The sequence below is a fragment of the Protopterus annectens genome, chromosome 13.part0, assembly GCF_019279795.1.
Source record: "Protopterus annectens isolate FY-2018-M chromosome 13.part0, PAN1.0, whole genome shotgun sequence".
NCBI lineage: Eukaryota > Metazoa > Chordata > Ceratodontiformes > Protopteridae > Protopterus > Protopterus annectens.
Window position 1 is genome coordinate 1,360,527,575 of NC_056747.1, and position 23,352 is coordinate 1,360,550,926.

Genomic DNA, 23,352 nt, shown 5'->3' on the forward strand with positions numbered 1-23,352 from the left:
TGATGCCATTACATCAGTCTTTCTTGCCGCGCAGTGCCCGAAGGAGAAGCAGTTTGCAAATGCCAGTTGGCCGACTCCTGAAATTTTTGTTTTCGAGTTTCAGAACCGAAGTCTTCAAAAAAGCTAAGTACCCCATTGGGATCCTTTTTCTTGCTCTTAACGGATGTCAGTAAAAGTTAACAATTGTATTACCTGTGGAAAGCAAATACCTCATAAAGATTTTAATTCGTACTGCATTCCTTGCTTAGGCCCAGACCAACAACGTCCCTTGCTGTTGGTTTTGTGCCTTATTCAACCCCCGAACTATTCGTCGTCTGCCTATATTTGCAGCAAATTATTTTGGTACTCGGTATAACTATCCAGAAATGGCTTCGATAAGCCATCTGACTACTGATATTCTGAAAAAACATAAGGATAACGACAGAGACAGACCGCATAGATCCAAAACTGCCGATGACGCTTCCATTAAGCTAGTCGCCAGTCCGCCAGTACTCAGTGAGGCGCTTTCACAGCCCCTGATACCCGCTACGTCAGATTCACAGGCCTCTACTGAGATCCATTTGGAGTCCGGTATGCCACGAGATGCTTCTTCGACTATGGAACCTGCGGATGGGTCCAGAGCCGCTGTGCAGGCACCTGCTGCTGAGGGAGTATTCAGACCTACAGATTTGCATGTTAAACCGACGCCATATTCTTCATCCAGGCCTAAAACTCGCAGCACGCCTAGAAAACCGACGTCCAAACTGCATGGTCAGGCCCATATGCCTAAAAATCAAATGCTTAGAATGGCTGAAGACCTTATTACCTTAATTAGGGGAAGCCAGCCTCCCCCCTCTGAGACCTAGAACTGATTTTCCTTCCGTTTCTTCTGATCAGGAATCTGATATTTCTGTTCCTTCTGATTACCAGGATTTGCCCTTATCTACCTATGAGGATTCTGGTGCTGATGACCCTTATCTACCTATGAGGATTCTGGTGCTGATGCTGAGGATTCCATTCCTCTGCTTCCCCTCCAGAAGATTTTTCTTTTGGTGAAACCTTGCACTCTGTTAGGGAGCATTTCCGATGGGAAAGCCAGGATTACTCTGACTCCAAAAAGAGGCTTAGGGAATTCTTACTCCTTCCTCAACACAGGCCTTTAGCTATCCCTCCTGTTCTGGACATTGTAGATTATGCTTTCCTGGAATCCAGCCTTTCCCCAGACACCTTACCTCCAGCTCCCAGTAAACTTGACAGGTATTACAGAGTACCTGACTCTCTCAAGTTCCTCTTCAAGAATCCTACTGCGGATCCAGAGACCATTTCATAAGGACCAAAGGGCATTAAGGCTACTGCTGCCAAAAATCCTATCCCTTCTGATAGAGATTCTAGAGCCTTGGACAGATGGGGTAAGAAGATACACGTCTGCTACTTTGGCCACTAGGGCTTTAAATTGCTAGTTTCATATGTTAAAGTACCAGCAGCATATTATGGGACTACTTAACCAGAAAATGATGCTGATTCCTGACTGTGCTGAACACAAAGAATTACAGGATTCAATGCATTCTGCAGAACAAGTTGGTAAACATACTTTGCAATGTGGTTTTGACTCTTTAGAAGCATCTTGCAGGGCTGCTGTCACTGGGTCTGTACTTAGAAGGCATGCTTGGCTTAAGGAGCAAAACTTGCCAGATCATGTTAAAGCTAAATTACTGGATGCTGCCTTAAACCAGGACTGTCTGTTTGGCAACAAAGCAGAAGTCTTCAAAAAGATGGAGGAAAAAGCTAAATCTATGCAAACTGTTAAAGAATTCCTGCAAGTACGGCCTCCCAGATTTAGTAGGCATTGGCATTCAAAGAATTGGTCCTTTCCAGTCTCTTCCAGGCCCTCTCAGTCCAAACTCAGGAACAGCAGACCACCTAGGTTACAGTCTCAGGCTACTCACAGGCCTAATCAGTGGGGGGCTCCTTCCCACTTTAAAAGCAGTAGTAGTAAGGCACCCCCCTACGAAAAAATGGCATAGTGACTTAACCTTAACCCTTCCAAGCCCTGCTCACCTGCCTGCTCCCTTAGGAGGAAAGCTCGCCTTGCATGCAAAAAAATGATTACCCAAGACAAATGGGTTTTGAATATAGTTTCCCAAGGATACAGATTCTATTTCCACACCCTACCAACCCCAAACGGTTGACCGGACCTGCCCCCAAATCAGTGGGCAGAGGCCCAACAGCAGGCTCTCTCCCTTGTAAGTATTAGGGCTATTCAACCTTTCCCAGTTGAAGAAAGGGGACAAGGTTTTTATTCAAGACTTTTCCTGGTACCCAGAAAAGACAGCTCCTGGCGTCCTATCCTGGACCTCTCTATTCTAAACACCTTTTTGGTAATTCCAAAATTCAAAATGCTAACACTTCAACAGCTGCTTCCTATGCTAGGCAAAGATGCCTGATTGGCAACATTAGACTTAAAGGAAGCTTACCTGCACATTCCAATAAGGGAATCTTGCAGGAAATACCTACGCTTCAGGGCAGGCTCCATGCACTATCAGTTCTCTGCACTTCACCTTTGGCTTATCTACTGCGCCCAGGGTATTCACAAAGTGTCTAGCTCCAGCCATTGCATTTTGCAGGCGGAGAAATATTCAGATATACCCATACCTGGACCGATTGTCTGATTCAGGCAGAATTTGCTTTTAAAACATGTGGCATTCGTAAACAATCTTCTAACCTCACTGGGGTACACCATAAATGAAAAGAAATCTCACTTAGTACCCTGGCAACAGATTGTATTCCTGGGAGCAAGCTTGAACACAACTTCCCAGATGGCTTTCCGCACTTCAGAGAAACAAGTTTATTTGACAACCTACTTCAAACTAGTGGCCACAAAGACCCAGCTATCTGCAAGGAAAATTCTGCAAGCCCTGGGGTTCATGGCCTCTTGCATTCTACTAATTCCATATGCACGACTGCATATGTGGAAACTACAACGCTATCTAAAAAGCCTATGGTGTCAACATTCTCAGGATCTGGAATCAATGATTCCTATCATTCGTTGTATCAAGACAGAGTTCCTTTGGTGGGCAGAGACCTGCTACCACTACAAGGGGCTCCCCCTGCCACCCAAACCCTAACAACAGACGCATCAGACTATGCATGGGGGGCTCACTTGGCAGGGCAGTGCATTCAGGGCAAATGGAACCCGAGACAGATGCATGTGCATATTAACCAAAAAGAAATGTTAGCTGTACAGCATTCCCTGACAACCTTCAAAGACCACATTCTTCCAGGACAATTATTGGTAAAGGCAGACAACACCACAGTTATGTGGTACATAAGCTGGGGGAAACCTACTTGTACCCTGTCTGCAGACTAGCCATGGCTCTGTGGAACACAGCCTTGAGCAACCAAGTGCACCTACAGGCTCAATTCCTGCCAGGCAAGCTAAATTCCCTGATAGACGGCCTAAGCAGAAATCTCATGGACCCACACAAATGGAAACTGGAACCAAAAATATTCAACCTCTTGAGGAACAAATGAGAGACTCCAGAGACAGACCTGTTTGCCTTCCCTCAAAACTACCAATTGGACAAATTCTGCACAAGGACTTCTCACAGTAAAGCTTGGAAAGTGGATGGCCCTGTCCTTTACCTGGGAAAGCCTCTCGGTTTATGCCTTTCCCCCCTCTGCCTCTCCTCTTGAAGGTTCTGCTAAAGATCAAACAGGACAAGACAAGGACAGTACTGATTGCACCAGACTGGCTACGCCAACACTGGTACCCCCTCTTGCACAGTATGACACTGCTGGAACCATGGCACCTGCCTCAGATCCCTTCCCCTGCTGTCCCAGCAGGTGGGCCAGATTCTACACCCTCAGCTTCGAACCCTGAACTTTGCAGCCTGGCTAATTCCTTGAGCTCTCCAATAGCATCCCTCAGTAAGCAGGTGCTAGATGTCATTCTGGAGGCAAGGAGGCGTAGTACTATAAAATCCTATGCTGAAAAGTGGCAAACGTACTGTTCCTGGAGCCAGACTGAGGGGATGGGCACAGCGGTGCCCAGCTTACCTCATATACTTCAGTACTTAACAGAATTGCTCCACAAGGGTCTATCCTCGTCAATTAAATTTCATGCCTCTGCCATTTCAGCACTTTATAATACCGAACCACCCCTCTTCTCTCACCCCCTGCTAAAGCAATTCCTCAGAGGGACCAAAAATTTAAGACCCCCCCCCCCCCGAAGAGCCCCTACTCCAGCCTGGGATCTTAACTTTGTATTGGAAAAGCTCACTCTCCCTCCTCTTGAGCCAGCTGCAACTGCAGAGTTGAAATTCTTTTGTTGAAAAACAGTCTTCCTTCTAGCCATCACTTCAGCAAGAAGAGTGTCTGAATTACAGGCCCTTATGGCAGTGGAGCCCTTCATTATCTTCCATGCAGACAGAGTTTCCCTCAGGACTAATCCTTCCTTTATGCCCAAGGTGGTGTCTAGTGTCCATTCATTTGCCTACCTTTTTCTCGAATCAACAAAACAAAGGAGAACGAATACTGCACTCTTGGACATGCACAGACAACTTAGATTTTATTTGGACAGGACTAAGCCTTTCAGAAAATCGGAACAGCTGCTAGTTGGCTTTGCTGCAGGGGCAGAGGGGAAGGCCATTTCAAAGCAAACCATTTCTAAATGGGTAGCCCATTGCATTAATTTCTGGTGTAAGCACCATGGAAAACATTCTACCAGGGCTGCATCTACCTCTACAGCCTTTCTCAGAGGTGTCCCTACCCGGGACATCCTATTAGCTGCTACCTGGAGCTCTGTACATACCTTCACCAAGCATTACTGCATGCTTATTTTTTCTAAATCCAGAGCTGGTTTTGCCACTGCAGTCTTGCAGGTCCTAATAGCTGGTCCTAATGCTCTCTAACTTCTTCCTCCCTTCCTTAGCTTCGGAAATCAACCCAAATGTGATGACTGCAACAGTGAAACATGAAGAACATAGCACAGTTGGGTACCCTTACCATAAATATAGATGTTCGAGTTTATTCACTGTTGCAGTCCTGGTTACCCTCCCTGCAGCTCCCTGACTTCTCTTGGCTCTACCTTTCTTTCTTTGGTGTATTTAAGCTTTCTGGTGTATTTACCTTTTGATGGAGGGGTACCATAACATAATTGCTTCCCATTGTGGGGGCACCTGACATCTGGGGCAAGAAAAACTGATGTAATGGCGTCGGCTGCATGTTTTATATCCCTGACGTCATGGAAGAAGAGACAGCATCCGACTCAGGAATCCAAGACTCTGGTATTCAGGCCGGCTGAGAGCTACCTGCAGGCAGATAACCCAGATGTGATGACTGCAACAGTGAATACACTCGAACATCTACATCTATGGCAAGTGTAACAACTGTACTTTCTGTTGAGTCTGAGCTACATGTGTATTGAAAATGAAGAAATAAATAAAAAAAAAAAACAGTGAGTAATATCTTTCTTTGCCCATTGTTTCTCTGTCAGGTTAATTTTGAGATTTTCCATGATGTTAACATTTATGGAGATAGTTACATGAGTAGAATGTATGAGCATACAGTTTTAAGCAGTTAATGAATGTAATGCAGTCTGACTTGACTAAACCCTGTGTGCTTTATCGGATATATTTTGTGCCTTTACTGTAGGTGTTGGTATCCTATTTGTTTATTCTCCTTTGTATTTCACTAAAGGGTGCAGTAACCAAATTGGATTTTCATCTGGAATACCTAAGTTGTGTGCCTTCTCTGCGCAGTACTATTGCAAGAGCTGCCATCAGGAAATTGAGTCTATTATTCCGTCACGGATAATACACGGCTGGGATCTGAGTAAGCGACCAGTGAGTGCCATTCATTTCTGTATTAACAACAATATAATTGTGTTTGTTGCCAAACGAGTCCTTGAGTAATGTGTGTGTCTACATGTCTGGACATATACACGTTGAGTTGTTGGGTGTATATGTCAGTGTATGCATTCTGCTGGGGCCGGCTATGATTTAGGAGACGCCTTTCTTCTTCATCTGACTTTTGCCTCTCCTAACCGAAACCTTCATAGTGCAGAATTCAAACTTCTTGACTTTAATTTGCAGATAATTTTATAGCATTTCATTGGCTTTCCCATGGTTCTCCAGGAAGGAATCTTACTGCATAATAATTATGTCATTCCCCTTATATAATGAACTGATAACGTATAGCTTAGCAATCAAATGTCCTTATTGGCATTCTGTATTTATGTTGTAATGTCAGACACCTTTTTGCTTATCTACTGACAAAACCAACTCGAACAGTTCCTGAGCTTAATGATTGTGTATTTAAATACATTTGAAAAAACATGCCTGCATTTTCAGTCTGTTCTAATTTCAGTGGTACTCAACTTTTGGATGCTGGGTGTTACAGAACGAGTTGATTGTATAAGCATGCTTGTGCTGAATGCATCCTCTTTGATCAGCAGACATTTCCTTTTGTATGAGCAACAGAAGACTTGCACATTTTGATAGGGATTTATTATGTAATGTACTCTGTTTTCTCTTGGAGAGAAAGAGATAGTTTGTGCTTCAGAATTTTTGGAGTTTGCTGTTTCAGAATGGGTTGTAGCAAGTGTGTCTAGGGAACTATGAAGCTTTGCTGAGATGTGGACCTTCACTCCTGTGGTTTGCAGCAGTTAAATCTGTAAAGCGTCTGTCTATACCCTGTGACAGAGGCTTAAACCAGTGAAGTGTAGGCCTGCACCTTGTGACAGAGGTTTAAACCAGTGAAGTGTAGGGCTATACCTTGTGACCGAGGTTTAAACCAGTGAAGTGACCGAGGTTTAAACCAGTGCAGTGTAGGGCTGCACCTTGTGACATTGGCTTAAACCAGTGCAGTGTAGGGCCGCACCTTGTGACCGAGGCTTAAACCAGTGAAATGTAGGGTTGTATCTTGTGACAGATGCTTAAACCAGTGAAGTGTGGGCTTCCACCTTGTGAATAGAGGCTTATGTCAGTGAAGTTATAGTTAACTATAGGACAGCCTTCTATATCCCCCTTTCCCCATACCATCTACCTAAATAGTATATCCCTGTACATTAAGCCAAACTGCATGCTTCTATGTGACTTCAGTACCCCCCCATCTAATGGGAGACTTAAACACCCTGAAACATATATGCCCAGAAATGTCTGAACTTCATAAATGCAAACTCTGTGGACCAGTTAGTCTGCTCCTCAACCAGGATTGATAAAATCCTGGACCCTTACCAGTATGAGACAGTTTTGCTCCTCAGCAATTGTAACTTCTCCCCTGGTTAAATCAGACCACAAATCAGTCATATTCAGCAACAGACAGCAACTAAAAGCTTATTGAAGTAATCCCTTCCAACTTGATGATCCCACTGCTTATGCAAGAATCCTTTACCTACAAATTCTGTTTACGTGTAAATAGCTACATAGATGCAGCTTATCCCCCTTTGAAGTAAACACAAAGCCAGATTTATAAAATAAACCTCTATAGTGGAACCCCAATATAAATAGGTGCTGTATTAAAAAAAAAAAAATCTCATAGAAAAAATGTTTAACTCGTATGATGCCAAAAACACTCTTAGTTAATAACAGTGAACTCCAGATCCTGATCAAATCAGCCAAACCCAGATATGAAGTAAAAATAGCCACCCAAGCAAAGGATAACCACATAACCACTCTGTTTGACACTGCATAGAGCTAATAGTAATAAATAAATAACGTGACATACTCGGACCCAGAGGACTTAACTCAGTTACTAGTGGGCAAGTTTAGATCAGACCCCCCCCCCCCTCTCTCCGATATTCCCAGAACATATACCCAAATCTGCATTCCGTCTCTTATCTCCCAAGTCCTCAAGGTACTGTCCAGTGCCATGAATAGTACTTTTATGGGACCAGATAACATACTGGGTTGCCTACTAGCCAGCCTGAAACAGGACTTATCAGAGTGCTGCAGTGGCTACTTAATATTAGCCTCCAAATGCAGTTTTTTTCAGAGATTGAAACTTATATAAAGGCTTTTATAATTAAAATAGTGATTAATTGGATAAATCCTAGATACTCTTCCAATTGGAAACAGTTACACTCCATTATACTAATGAATGAAAAATTGTTTATCAAAGAATGCTTTGGTAACTGACAAAGATAACACGATATGGCACTATTTAAGTTTAAATTTACAGTATAGTACAACAAAATGAACTAAAATAACAGTAATAAACAATATTTTTGATGTGTTTAGAAAATTCATTAACACAAATTTAGATATAAAACTGCGGCATAGACTTTCAATAGCATTTACTATTACAAGGGATTTCCCTGATAAAACACAGAGATTTTTGGTTTACTATTACAAGGGATTTCCCTGATAAAACACACAGAGAGATTGTTGGTTTATGGGAAAATAATAACCTATTTTGTTGGTTGTAATGTATTGAAAACCAACAAGCTTTGAACACACAAAGTATATTGTCATAATGACTGGTAGGTTCTTCAGAGTGTCACAGCATACACTAAGGATCTGTGTACAACAATACATAACTCATTCTTCAAAACCATACCAAAAATTGTAAACTGGATGTGTGGAATTCTATATAATAATATCAATGTTAGGAATGAATTATATCTATATGACAATTTAATTGTCTATAAGACAGTTCCTAAAGATTCTTACTGGCAATATCTAACTAAAGGGTTTCAAGTATCATTATAAATGGAAGATAAAACAAACATTTTATTTTCGGTTAAACTAACTTCTTACTCACAATTCTGGAGGATTTTTCATTGGTGATTTCTACACAGATCCTTTTTGACACCTGAGAAACTCTTAGAAATGAACGCTTCAAACAGCAAGTTATGTTGGAGATGTCATCTGACCACTAATGCTGACTGGTCTCATATTTTTTATGACTGTACTAATATTAAACCATATTGGAATGAGATTAACAAATTTCTTCAAGCTATCTCTACTGATATATTTGTTTTGACAAAGTCCTTAATTTTATTGAATGTTGTTAATAGTAGTAATATGAAGAAAGATTACCTGTATTTGTTGGCAATGTTAGCAATAGCCAGAAAATGTATAACTAGAAGATGGAGCTCTTAATGTAGAACCCACAATGAAGGAATTCCCATCCTCACTGAAGAAATGCATACTAATGGAGAAAAGAACTACAGAGTTAAGAACTTTTCCTCAGCCATTGGTTAATAGTCCGTGCAGGAAACATTTGAATTTGATTGATACCCTACAGATGGAACCAAACTCTTCTTAAGTATCATAGTTTATATATTAACTTATTATTTAACTGCAAATGTTTTTATCTGAATCCTTTTCGTCAGGCTGAATGTAAATACTGTAAATAGTTATTGAATGTTATGAATGTATTAAATTATTGTGTTATTTCATCAAAATAAAAATCATTTGAGTAAAAAAAAAGAAAGCAGGTTTTGTGCCAGTTGGAGGACAGCAAGAGTCCTCCCCATGCACAGAAATGGGGTGTCAGTGAACCAGGGTAATTGTAGACCCATAAGGCTAACCAGCCTCATCTGTAAATCTATGGCAAGGATAATTATGGAATTAATAAATAAGAATATAGATAACTTGCAAACTCTCAACCCAAGACAGTTTATTTTATTTTATTTTACATTTGTTTACCGGGCTAGTCTAACTGGATATATGTCCATTTTCAGTAGAGGCCCGGGGAGAAAAGCTCCAATCATCAGCAGTGACAAAGAATACAATATATAGTAATAGTCAAGTGAATTACAGTAAATTAGCTACATAGGTCAGAACAAAAGTTTTACAGAGTAATTTAGTAGGTTTAAGCTAAGATTAAATACAGAGAGCAAAAAACATGAAATTAAAGATTTTTCTTTCACCAGTACTATGAAGGAAATTATTAAAATACAGATAGGCGAGGTAGAGAAGTATATAGAGAGCAGGAAGGTGAAAGAGATATCGGTCAGGGTTAGAGCAGGGACAAAGCCAGTGAGTTCTAAGATATTCTTTAAGATGTTTTTTTTTAAAAAGAATAGTGGAAGCAAGAGAGGAAAGTTCAGTAGGAAGCTGGTTCCAGATTTTACCTGTTGTGTTGGTGAAAAGTGAGTCCCCAGCCTTGTTATTTGATTTAATCGTGGAAACGAGAAGCTTATTAGCTGAGCATAGTGTTGCAAGATTTTTGTAGGGTGAAATCAGGTTAGTGAGGATAGTGGTATTGTTAGGGTGGTAAAGGATCTTTTGGGTGATAACAATTTGTTGACAAAGTAGTTGGTTCTGCAGTTCTAGCCATCCCAGTTGTTTTAGGTTGAGACAGTGGTGAGTTCTAAAGGTGGTGCCAGTGGCAAATCTGGCTATGTTATTGTAACTGGAGGAAAGTTTTGGTGAGGTTGTTTTTGTTAGATTGGTATATATTGCAGAAGCATAGACAAGGGTAGAGATAAGGTGGGTCTGGGCAATAGTGATTCTGGCTGAAGGGGAAAGGAAGGGTTTGATTCTGTAAGGGGTGCCTAGTTTTTTGTTGACGGACTTTATAGTAGAAGTAATGTGGTCATCAAAACTAAGGTTATAATCAATTGTTACTCCTAGTAGACGGGTAGAGGTGTCTGGGGATATGTTAGTTGCATTGTTAGAGGTTATTGTGAAGTGCAGTTGAGGTGACTTATGAGTAGCAGCAAAGAGCAATAACAGGAGGAGGCAGTGTTGCATGAACCAATTTTCAACACTGTTAAATACTGTTTGGGTGAGGGACTAGAGAGAGGTTATGGACTTAGCTGGACAAATTAAAGTAGAGTCATCTGCATATTATATGCAGGTGGCCTGAGAAATGTTGGTATGTAGGGCATTAATAAACGTTGAGAAGAGTAGGGGTCCTAAAATAGAGCCTTGGGGTACTCCATTGTTCACAGGGAGGGATTTAGAAAGATTATTATCCCACAATGCTGCTTGTTGTCTGTTTTCCAGATAGGATTTAAGCCATTGTAACGCTTGTGGGTCAAGAGATTGGGCTTTTAGAATGTCTATAAGCATATTATGGTTGACCATATCAAAGGCTTTTGAAAGGTCAATAAATAATGCAGAGGAAAAAGTGTTATTGTTACGATTTTTGTTTATGGAGTCAGAAAAGCATAGTAGGGCAGTTATTGTGCTATGGAATGGCCTAAAGCCATGTTGGCAGTTGACAAGTAGATTATTTTGGAGAAGGTGGTCAAGGAGTTGTCTGTGGATGCATTGTTCCATTATCTTAGCTATAGGGGACAGACAATAGGCCGAAAGTTGGAGAGTTCAGTAGATGACCCACCCTTATGTAGAGGGATGATGTGGGATACTTTCCAAATGGAGGGGATTTTGATTTCTAAAATTGTTCTATTTATAAGGATGGAGATGGGATAGGCAATAGCTTTTGCTGCAATTTGCAGATATTCAGCTGGAAGACAGTCAGCAGAAGGGGTGCATGGTTTTAGTTTTTGAAGGAGTTTGCGAATGAGGGATGTAGGTAGCGGTTGTATTTGAAAGGTCGGAGATGGAGTCTTCGTGCTAAGGATAAGGATTCAGATAAAAACTTTCGTTAAGGGCAGATCTTGTGGTTATTGAAGACATGGATGAGGGCAAATCAGTACACACAGCATGTCTAGATCTTGCAAAGGTGCTCAACATCATCCCACACTTTGGTACCTTAGATAAAACTCACCCAGTTAAGTGTAAACCCCTGTGTAACTTGTTGAATAGCAAATTGGCTCACAAGTAGAATCCAGAAAATTAGGATGGCCAACACTACATCCTCCAAAAGACCTGTCCCTAGCGGTGTCCCCCAGGGGTCAGTCCTTGGGCCACTCCTCTTTGCCATTTACTTGTCAAAGGTCAAAGCTAATGTTACAGGTTTTTGGCTGACCAGTTTGCAGATGGCTACAAACTTGATGCAATCGTTAACTCCTCAGAGAACAGCATGATACTCCAAAAAGGCCTTTCCCACATAGCTGGTGTCTAAAACAAAATGCCAGGCAATGTGTACTAGCATTCTTTGTCCAAGCATGACTTCCTTTGTAACCATTTCATTGACAACATACCCCTGAAATTTGATCTTGGAGTCCGAGATCTAGGAGCCTGTGTAGACAACGAACTGTCCTTTGATTACCACATATCCACTATTGTAAGAAAGTGCTTTTTTATTGCACAACTTGCAGCTAAAGGTATGGTGTCCAGGTCAAGGGATGTAATCACTGTACTCCTCCCTCATTAGGCTAATTGATGGGTATAATGCCCCTTTCAGTATGCAAGAAAATCTAAAAGTGCTACTGCTCAATGCCAGGAGTCTAAAACAAAAAACTCCACTCCCTAGAAACTCTTTACCCCAGAGAATGCTGATATTTGTGTGGTCACTGAGACATGGTGTAAAGCCACAGAAAGCATACTGACAGTGCAAGGTTATGTTGCCTTCCACACATTTAGGCCAGCTACTGCACAGACAGGGACTAAAGGTGGAGGTGTCTCTATTTACATCAAAAATAAATATACCTCAGGGCTGGTCAAACAGGACAATGCACTTTAGCTGCTCCATGTTCAAATCACCATAGGAAAAATCCAATACCACTTCCTTGCCAGCTGTAGATCCCCTCTTTGACCCAGGAAACCCATAGTGTGTATTTAAACCTATTGGAATACCCTCACCATCCAACCCAATACCATATTCATGGGTGACTTTAATTATCCCACTATTATCTGGGAATCCTGTATGACACCAAACATACATGCACAGAGATTCCTGAGTTTTGTAAACACAACGTCCCTGAACCAGATTGTCAGTACACAAACCAGGGGTGCAAACATACTGGATTTGGTCCTAATATGAGAGAGTGCTGCAATTCCCCTAGTGTAATGTCTTCCCTGGTAAGGTCAGACCACAAAATGGTCGCCTTTGAAGTAAACATAGCTAACCCTGGAATATCTAAGGCTAACTTTTTGCTATTAAGTGATAACTTGGCAGCATTTCAAACCCCCATAAACCCTGAGAACACTGCTGCCTATGCAGAACTGTTCACATAAACCCTGTACAAGCATGTTAATAGCTGCATAGAGGCAGCTGTACCCACCAGGAAGAAATACAGAACTAACTCAAAAAACAAGCCACCCTGGTGGAATCACAAAATCAGTCAGACGTATAACAGGAGGAAGAAAATCAGGGCAAAAATTAGGAGGTGCAGCATAAGGCAGGATAAAAGCACTCTAAAACAACTCAGAGAACAAATAAAGGTATGAGGTAAATTTGACCTCCCAGACCAAGGACAAACCACAAGACTTTTTTTAGCTATGTCTGTAACCTCAAAGGCAATACACAGATTTTCTTCATGTTTCACTGTTGCAGTCATTACATTTGGGTAATCTGCTGGCAGGTTGCCCTCAGTCGGCCTGATTAACAAAGTCTTGGGTCCTGCGTCAGTTGCTGTTCCTTCTTCCATGACGTCAGGTCGTCAGGGGTATAAAACATGCAGCCAACGCCATTACATCAGTCTTTCTTGCCGTGCGGTGCCCGAAGCAGAAGCAGTTCGCAAGTGCTGGTTGGCAGACTCCTGAAATTTTTGTTCTTGAGTTTCAGAACCGAAGTCTTCAACTTAAAGCTAAGTACCCTGTTGGGGAAACTTTTTCTTGCTCCTTACCAATGTCAGTAAAAGTTAATAATTGCATTACTTGTGGGAAGCAAATACCTCATAAGGATTTTCATTTGTACTGTATTCCTTGCCTAGGCCCTGATCACAATGTGCCTTGGTGTCAGTTTTGTGCTAAATTTAACCAATGCACTATTAAGCGTTGGTATATTTTTGCTTCTAAATGATTTAACTACCCTGAAATGTCGTTGGTTAGCAGTCCGACTACTGGAGTTCACAAAAAATGCAAGGAAAAAGACAGAGACAGACCGTTGAGGTCCAAAACCAACGACGAAGCTTCTCCTAAGCCATTCGCCAGTTTGCCGGTATTCAATGAGACGCTGTCGCAGCCTCTGATACCCGCTACTTTTGAGTCACACGCCTCTACCGAGACCCATTCGGTATGCCGTGAGATTCACAAAGTATTGAACCCGCGGATGTCTCTGCCTTGGAATGGTCCAGAGCAGCTGAGCAGGCACCGGCCTCTGAGGGTGTTTTCAGGCCTCAACATTTTTATATTAAACCAACGCCATCAACAAAAACAAGGTCAAATACAACTACTATGTCTAAAAAACCGACGCATGAGCCACATGCTCAGGCCCCTATGCCTAAAAAACAAATGATCAAAATGGATGGATTTAATTACCTTGATCAGGGTTTCCCAACCCCCCCCCCCGCTAAGAGGCTTAGGCAAGGCACTGACTATGAATCTTCAGATCAGGTTTCCATTTCTTCTGATTCCACTTCTGGTCAGGAATTTTCTGTTCCATCTTATGAGGATTCTGATGTAGAGGAATCCATCCCATCTGCATCTCCTCCTGAGGATTGCTCTTTTGAAGAGACTTTGCATACTTTAAGGGAACATTTTCACTGGGAGAGTCAGGACTTCTCTGAATCAAAAAAGAGACTTGGGGATTTCCTTCTTCTTCCTCAGCATAGGCCTTTGGCAATACCTCCTGTTTTAGACATTGTTGATGATGTGTTCTCCGAATCAAGCATGGCTCCTGATTCCTTGCCTTCGGCTCCTAGTAAGCCAGACAGATATTACAGGGTTCCTGACTCCCACAAATTCCTTTTCAAAAATCCTGCTGCTGATCGTGAGGCTATTTCTCAGGGTCCCAAGGGTGTAAAGGCTTCTACAGCCAAAAATCCTTCCCCTTCTGATAGAGACTCCAGGGCGCTGAATAGATTGGGTAAGGAGGTTTATACGTCTGCAACCTTGGCAATCAGGGCTTTAAAACTGCCAGTGTCATATGCTTAAATGTCAACATCATGTTATGGGCTTACTGAAACAGAAAATGGTATTGATGTCTGATTGCGTGGAAAATAGAGTTACAGGATTTATTGCATTCCGCAGAACAGGTTGGAAAGCATACTTTGCAATGTGGTTTTGATTCCTTGGAGACCTGTTGTAGGGCCGCTGTTACTGGATCTGTGATAAGAAGGCATACATGGCTCAAGGAGCAAAATCTGCCTTATGTCAAAGCTAAATTGTTGGATGCCCCCTTTGCAGCATGATACTCTGTTTGGTAATAAGGCAGAAGAGGTTTTAAAGAAAATGGAAGACAAAGCAAAATCTGTGCAAACTGTAAAAGATTTCTTGCAAGTGCAGCCACCCAGGTTCAGTAGGCACTGGCCTACTAAAAATTGGTCCTTTCCTGTGTCCAGCAGAGCCACTCAGAGCAAACCCAGGCACTCAAAAGGCTCCAGATATCAATCATAGGGATCTTACAGGTCAAAGCAATGGGGTGCCTCCACTTCCAAATCTGGAGGTAACAAAGCACAACCCTACAGTAAACAAGTCTCAATGACTTTCCTCTACCATCTCCAAGCACTTATCTTTTGCCAGCCCCCCTTGGGGTAAAACTAGCACTTCATGCTCAAAATTGGCAGTTAATAACCCAGGACAAGTGGGTATTAAACATAGTATCCCAGGGATACAGATTTCATTTCCATACTTTGCCAGTTCCAAACGGTTGGCCAGATCAGCCACAAAACCAGTGGGCAGAGGCCCAGAAACAAGTCATGTCCCTCATGGATATGGGGGGAATTCAACCGGTACCAGAAAAGGAAAAAGGACAAGGATTTTATTCAAGACTGTTCCTGGTACCCAGAAAAGACTACTCATGGCATCCAATACTGGACTTATCGATTCTGAACACTTTACTGGACATTCCAAAATCCAAAATGTTGACTTTACAACAGCTACTGCCTATGCTAGGCAAGAATGCTTGGTTAGTAACTCTAGACTTAAGAGGCATACCTGCATATCCCAATAAGGGAATCTTGCAGAAGATACCTACGCTTCAAAGCGGGTTTTTTGCATTACCAATTCTCTGCATGTATTATACCCCTGACGACCTGACATCATGGAAGAGGAGACAGCAACCGACGCAGTACCCAAGACTTTGTTATTCAGGCCGACTGAGGGCAACCTGCCAGCAGATTACCCCAAATGTAATGACTGCAACAGTGAATAGACTCTAACATCTACATTTATGGTAAGTGTACACAACTGTACTTTTGGCAATAAGGCTGAAGAACTTCTAAAAAAGATGGAAGATAAAGCTAAATCTATGCAAACGGTAAAAGATTTCTTACAAGTGCAACCTCCAAGATTTAGTAGGCACTGGCCTACTAAGAATTGGTCCTTTCCAGCTTCTTCCAGATCCTCTCAAGCCAAACCCCGACACACCAAAAGCACCAGGTTTCAGTCCCAGGGGACTCTCATAGCTTAAGCAATGGGGGGCCTCCACTTCCAAATCTGGGAATAACAAGACCACCCCCCTATGGTAAACAGCCTCAGTGACTTTCCTTTAAAATTACCAAGCACTTACCTTTTAGCTGCCACTTTGGAGGGAAAGATTGCTCTTCATGCAAAAAACTGGGAACTCGTAACCTAGGACAAATGGGTTTTAAATGTAGTGTCCCAGGGATACAGATTTCATTTCCACACGTTGCCAACACCAAACGTGGGGCCAGACCTGCCCCCAAATCAGTGGGCAGAGGCTCAAAAACAAGTACTTTCCCTCTTAAACATGAGGACTATTCAACCGGTACCAGAAGAGGAAAAGGTACAAGGTTTCTATTCCAGGCTTTTCCTGGTACCCAGAAAAGACAAATCATGGCGTCCAATTCTGGACCTGTCTTCTCTAAACACCTTTCTGGACATTCCAAAATTCAAGATGCTGACTCTTCACCAGATGTTCTTCGTGTTTCACTGTTGCAGTCATTACATTTGGGTAATCTGCTGGCAGGTTGCCTTCAGTCGGCCTGATTAACAAAGTCTTTGGTCCTGCATCGGTTGCTGTCCCTTCTCCCATGACGTCAGGTCGTCAGGGGTATAAAACATGCAGCTGATGCCATTACACTCTAATAAACTTGAAAATCTACATTTATGGTAAGTGTACACAACTGTACTTTATTTCCTATGCTAGGCAAAGATGCCTGGTTGGCAACTCTAGATTTAAAAGAAGCTTACCTGCATATCCCAATTGGGGAATCTTGCAGAAGATACCTACGCTTCAAAGCAGGCTACTTGCATTATCAGTTCTCTGCACTTTGGCTTGTCTACTGATCCCAGGCTATTCACAAAGTGCCTGGTACCAGTAACTGCATTTTACAGGCAAAGAAATATTCAAATATATCCATACCTGAACGATTGTCTAATTCAGGCAGAAAACCAGGCCATACTTATAAATCTTCTGGCATTTGTAAAAAGGGTTCTAACTTATCTGGGGTACACCATAAATGAAATCACAACTGGTACCCTCTCAACAGATTACATTCCTGGGTGCAAGCTTGAATACAACTGCCCAGATGGCTTTCGTCACACCAGAAAAGCAAATTCATTTGGTAACTTACTTCAAACTAGTGGCCACAAAAACCCTGCTATCTGCAAGACACCTACTGCAAGCCTTGGGGTTCATGGCCTCCTGCATTCTTCCAATTCCATATGCAAGACTGCATGTGAGGAAACTTCAGTGGTACTTAAAAAGTTTATGGAGTCAACATTGTCACAGCCTGGAAACAATGATTCCTATCATACCTTGCCTACGCCTGGAGTTCCTGTGGTGGGCAGAGGCCTGCCACCAAAACAAGGGACTGCCATTCACACTACCCCCTTCCACCCAAACCCTAACTACAGATGCATCAGACTATACACGGGGGGCTCACCTGGCAGGGAAGTGGATTCAGGGCAAATGGAACCCAAATCAAATGCACCTACATATCAATCAAAAAGAAATGTTAGCTGTACAGAATGCTCTGACATCCTTCAAGGACTACATTCTTCCAGGACAACTAATGGTAAAGACTGACAACACCACGGTTATGTGGTACATAAACAAGCGGGGGGGGGGTACACATTCCTACCCCTTCTGCAGACTAGCCATGACATTGTGGAACACGGCCTTGAGCTAGCAAGTGCACCTACCAGCTCAATTCCTGCCAGGAGAATTGAATGCACTGGCAGACAAAGCAGAAATCTCATGGACCCACATGAGTGGAAACTGGAACCACGGATTTTCAACATGTTGACAAGTAAATGGGGGAGCCCACACATAGATCTATTTGCCTCCTCCCAGAACTACCAGTTGGACAAATTTTGCACAAGGGCTCCCAACAAAAAAGCCTGGAAAGTGGATGCTCTGTCCTTCAGCTGAAAAAAACCTATCAGTCTACGCCTTTCCCCATCTGCCTCTGCTCTCCAAAGTCCTGCTAAAAGTCAAACAGGACAAACCAAAAATGATTTTGATTGCTCCAGACTGGCCACGCCAACATTGGTACCCACTCTTGCGCAGTGTGTCACAAATATCTCCATGGCACCTGCCTCAGACACCTTCCTTGCTGTCTCAGCAGGAGAACCAAATTCTGCACCCTCAGCTCTCAACATTGAACCTTGCAGCTTGGCTAATCACTTAAATTCACCCTTAGCATCCCTCAGCAAACCTGTGATGGATGTCATCTTGGAGGCGAGAAGACCTAGTACTCGAAAATCTTATGCTGACAAATGGAAAAGATTCTGTGCCTGGAACCAGTCTTTAGGGATGAGCACAGCAGCGGCCAATTTACCTCGGATTTTGCAATACTTAACCGAGATGCTTCACAAGGGCCTGTCTTTTTCCTCTGTTAAAATCTACGCTTCAGTTATTTCAGCTCACTATAACACAAAACCCACCCCTCTTTTCTCATCCTCTGCTCAAGCAGTATCTCAGAGGGGCAAATAAATTGAGACCACCCAGGAGAGCTCCTACCCCTGCTTGGGACCTTAACTTTGTTTTGGAGAAGCTCACTCTACCTCCTTTCAAGCCACCTGCTACTGCAGACTTAAAATTTCTTTCTTGGAAAACAGCCTTCCTTTTAGCAATCACTTCAGTTAGACGAATATCTGAATTACAGGCCCTTATGACAGTGGAGCCTTTTATCATCTTTCATGCGGACAGGGTATCTCTGAGGACCAATCCATCCTTTATGCCCAAGGTGGTTTCCAGTGTGGCTCTTAATCAGTCCATCCATTTGCCAACCTTCTATCCCAATCCACAGAACAAAGGGGAACGGATTTTGTATTCCTTGGACGTGCACAGACAACTTAGATTCTACTTGGACAGAACTAAATTAGGAAGAAAATCTGAACAATTGCTAGTAGCAGTTGCTGCTGGGGCAGAGGGGAAGGCTATTTCAAAACAAAGCCATTGCATTCATTTCTGTTCCCCTCTACTCATCACTCATTAGACCCATTATAGAGTACAACGCCCCTTTTGGTATGTACCTCACAAAACATCTACAACAACTGGAAAGGCCGCAGAAATACCTCACAAAGAGGATTACCGGCCTCAGATGCCCTACGCATACAGTCTCAAAAAACTCCAGCTTTACTCCGTCGCATATCGCCTACTAAGAGGTGATCTCTGCCTAACATACAAAGCTATGTCAAACCCAGAGCTGTTGGACATGCTCCACTTAAAAATCCCAATCCCTCAGAGCTACATTTTATTTTTTTTTATTTATTTTACATTTGTTTACCGGGCTAGTCCAACTGGATACATGTCCATTTTCAGTGGAGGCCGGCTCCACTACATACTACTTAACAATATCAAGATATACATGAATACACAATAATAGGGAAAAAAAAAAAAACATATGCACTAAACCTGTAAATAGGTTGTATAGCCTTTTGAGTACAATCTAAATCATTAGGATGGTAAAAAAAGAAGAAAAAGATGATGAACATTAAATACTCTGTTAGAATTTGTAGATAAGAAGAAAGAGAAAGGTTGTTAAGGAATCAGATAAAAAAGGGAAAAAAAGAGATAGCTAACAAGGGTTATTACATGAACATAGCCAATGGTTATTTAGGAAGAATTTTAGTTTAGTTTGAAATAGGGAGAGTGAAGTTAGGGTTGTGAGGTCTTGTGGTAGCTTGTTCCATATTTTGCCAACTGAGTTGGAAAATGTGGAGTCATGAGTTTTTAGATAGGAGGTTTGGACCAGTATTTTGTTAGTGGGGTACCTCTGATTGTTATAGGGTGTTATGAGTATTGGAGTGTTGTCGGGGTGATGTAGGGCATTATGGGCAATAGTGAGTTGATAGTATTGTATAAGGTGGGGTAGTTCCAGCCACCCTAGTTTTTTAAGATTTAAACAATGATGAGTTCTATATGGAGAGGCAGTTGCAAATCTGGCAATGTTATTATATGATGTAGAAAGTTTGTTAAGATTATGCTTAGAAAGATTTGTGTATATGGAGGAAGCATATAATAGGGTTGAGATTAAGTGGGTTCTAGCTATTGTAGTTCTGGCTTCAGGAGTAAGAAAATATTTGATTCTGTAGAGAGAGCCTAGTTTTCTGTTAGTAGATTTTATTGTAAGGTTAATATGGTTGTCAAATTTCAATTGATTGTCTATAGTGATACCCAAGAGTTTTGTTGTTTGGTCAGGAGAGATAATGGTTCCATTATCAGATATTAGTGTGAAATGGATAGAGGAAGACAAGTGGGTGGGTGAGAAGAGCAAGAGTTTGGTTTTCTTGGGGTTGAGGAGAAGACAATGATTAGAGAAACATTGCTCTATGGTTGTGAAGGTTTTGAGTGAAGTTCTGTCTGTGTTGAGGCTGAGCAAATGATAGTAGTGTCGTCTGCATATTGAATGCAAGTTGTTAGTGGAGTAGCTAGATGAAGTTCATTTATAAAAATGGAGAACAGTAGAGGACCTAAGATAGAGCCCTGAGGGACCCCTATAGAGGTGGGGAGAAGATCAGAGAGTTGGTTGACCCATAGAACTGCCTGTTTACGGTTGTCTAGATAGGATGTGAACCAGCTTAAGGCAGGAATATCTAGAGAGAAAGACTTTAAACGATGGAGAAGAAGTTGGTGATTGACCATGTCAAAGGCTTTTGACAGGTCTACGAAGAATAGCTACATGCTCTAGGGACCTAAACCTTATCACCACAATAAAGAGAACATGCCGGAGGGATAGATTCCTGTCCCAGAGACTTCCCATACTCTGGAATAAACTACCTATCTATATCAAACAAAGCTCCTCATTAGCACTCTTCAAGAAAAATCGTGATGATTGGATGGGAAATAGGAAATTCACCCCAGGGATCACCTCTGTGGCTCTGCTCGACAGTGGCACAGGAAAATAATTTTCTTGGGTGGCAAAAGCCAGGGTACCTTTTTTGGCTGGGCTTGTATAGGCACCAGGGCTGATAGCCTAGTACCTACCTATGAACCTTTGAACCTATATAAGCACCATGGAAAACCTACATATGAACCTTTGAACCTGTATAAGCACCATGGAAAACCTATCTCCCAGGGAATCAGATCTCATTCCACCAGGGCTGCATCTACTTCTGCAGCCTTTCTCAGAGGTGTTCCTACCAGGCATATTCTATAAGCTGCTACCTGGAGTTCTGTGCATACTTTCACCAAGCATTATCATTTACCAATTTTCTCTAAATCCAGAGCTGGCTTTGCCACTGCTGTCTTGCAGGGCCTTATAGCTGGTCCTAATGCTGTATAAATTCCTCCTCCCAACCATAGCTTTGGGAATCTACCCAAATGTAATGACTGCAGCAGTGAAACACAAAGAACATAGTACAGTTGTGTACACTTACCATAAATGTAGATGTTCGAGTGTATTCACTGTTGCAGTCCTGGTTACCCTCCCTCCAGCCCCCTGTTTTTCTCTGACTATACCCCTACTTTCTTTTTCTATGCTTAAAAGCCTTTTTGGTGTATTTGCTTTTGGTTGGAGGTATATTTTTGTGTTTTTAATTTTATTTGCTCCCCATTTGGGGGGCACCTGACATCTGCGGCAAGAAAAACTGATGTAATGGAGTCGGCTACATGTTTTATACCCCTGACGACCTAACGCCATGGAAGAAGGGACAGCAACTGACGCAGGACCTAAGACTTTGTTAATCAGGCTAACTGAGGGCAACCTGACAGCAGATTACCCAAATGTAATGACTGCAACGGTGAATACACTCGAACATCTACATTTATGGTAAGTGTACACAACTGTGCTTTGTGTACAGAGCTCATTGTAAATGGAGCCACCTATACTGAGCCAGAAGATCTAGCAAACCTACTGGCCAACAAATTCAGCTCCAACTTTACCTCTCTCTTCCCCTCAACCTTCCCTCAGGAAATACCATCAAATATAACTCCCCTGCTATCACTAGGGAACAGGTCCTTAATGATCTCTGTAAGGCCAAGAACACTGCATCAGTGGACCCAGACAGTATCCCAGGGTGCCTTCTAAATAGCATAAAACATGACCTATCAGGTCCTTTGTAGTTGCTGTTTAACTGTAGTCCCCAAACAGGTTTCATGCCTCATGAATGGAGAACAGTAATAGTCATCCATGTGCACAAAGACAGGCCATCTGTAGATCCTGGTAACTACAGACCCATAAGTCTCACTAGTGTGGTATGAAAAGCCATGGAAAGAATTATCATGGAGATGAGCAATAGGGATATAGTAAACCTCCAGACACTGGACCCAACCCAGTATGGTTTCGTCAAGGGCAGGTCATGCCTACTCAGCCTGGTGGACTTCTGTGGGAAGGTCACCAAAGCAGTGAATGAGGACAAAATGATTCACACTGCCTAACTTGACCTGGCCAAGGCATTTGACACACTCCCCTACTCATGCATTGTTGACCGACTCAAGAGGTTAGACACAAACCTGTATGTCACCCAGCAGATAGCCAGCTGGTTCACAGACAGGACCCAGAAAGTTAGAACTTTGGATTCCACCTCTGCAAAGAGGGCAGTCACAAGTAGATTCCCTCAGGGATCAGTCCTGGTAGTGCTCTTTTTTTGGCATTTACATCTCTAATGTCAAGGCGAATGTCAGTGGCCTCTGGTTGACTAAATGTGCAGATGATTGCAAATTAGGAGTTGCCACTGAATCCAACACTGGCACAAATATTTTCTAGGTAGGGCTGGCACAGACATACAACTGGTGTCAGAGCAATGGACTAAAACTAAATACCAAGACATGTGTAATAGTATCCTTTGGGAAGTCATCCATCCCTGGTAACTATCATATTGACAGCACAGCCCTTAGAGTTGATCCATAGTCAGGGACTTGGGGACACACACACAGTAATCTAGCATTTGCCCATCACGTATTTATTGTAGTGAGGAAGTCATTCTGTGTTGCACAAATTACAAACAAAGGTATGGCATCTAGGTCCAAGGAAATCATTGTTCCACTGTATTCAGCATTCAT

General features: G+C 42.3%; 1 protein-coding gene across 2 annotated transcripts in view; it reads left to right on the top strand.

Moving 5' to 3' along the window:
* PLEKHM1 (pleckstrin homology and RUN domain containing M1) overlaps positions 1-23,352 on the top strand; it is a gene marked incomplete in the record, with an annotated part of 788,682 nt that overhangs the window by 418,813 nt on the left and 346,517 nt on the right. For both annotated transcript variants that reach the window (XM_044055392.1, XM_044055391.1), the window contains 1 exon segment: positions 5,677-5,822. In XM_044055392.1, coding sequence (XP_043911327.1) covers positions 5,677-5,822 — 146 coding nt within the window.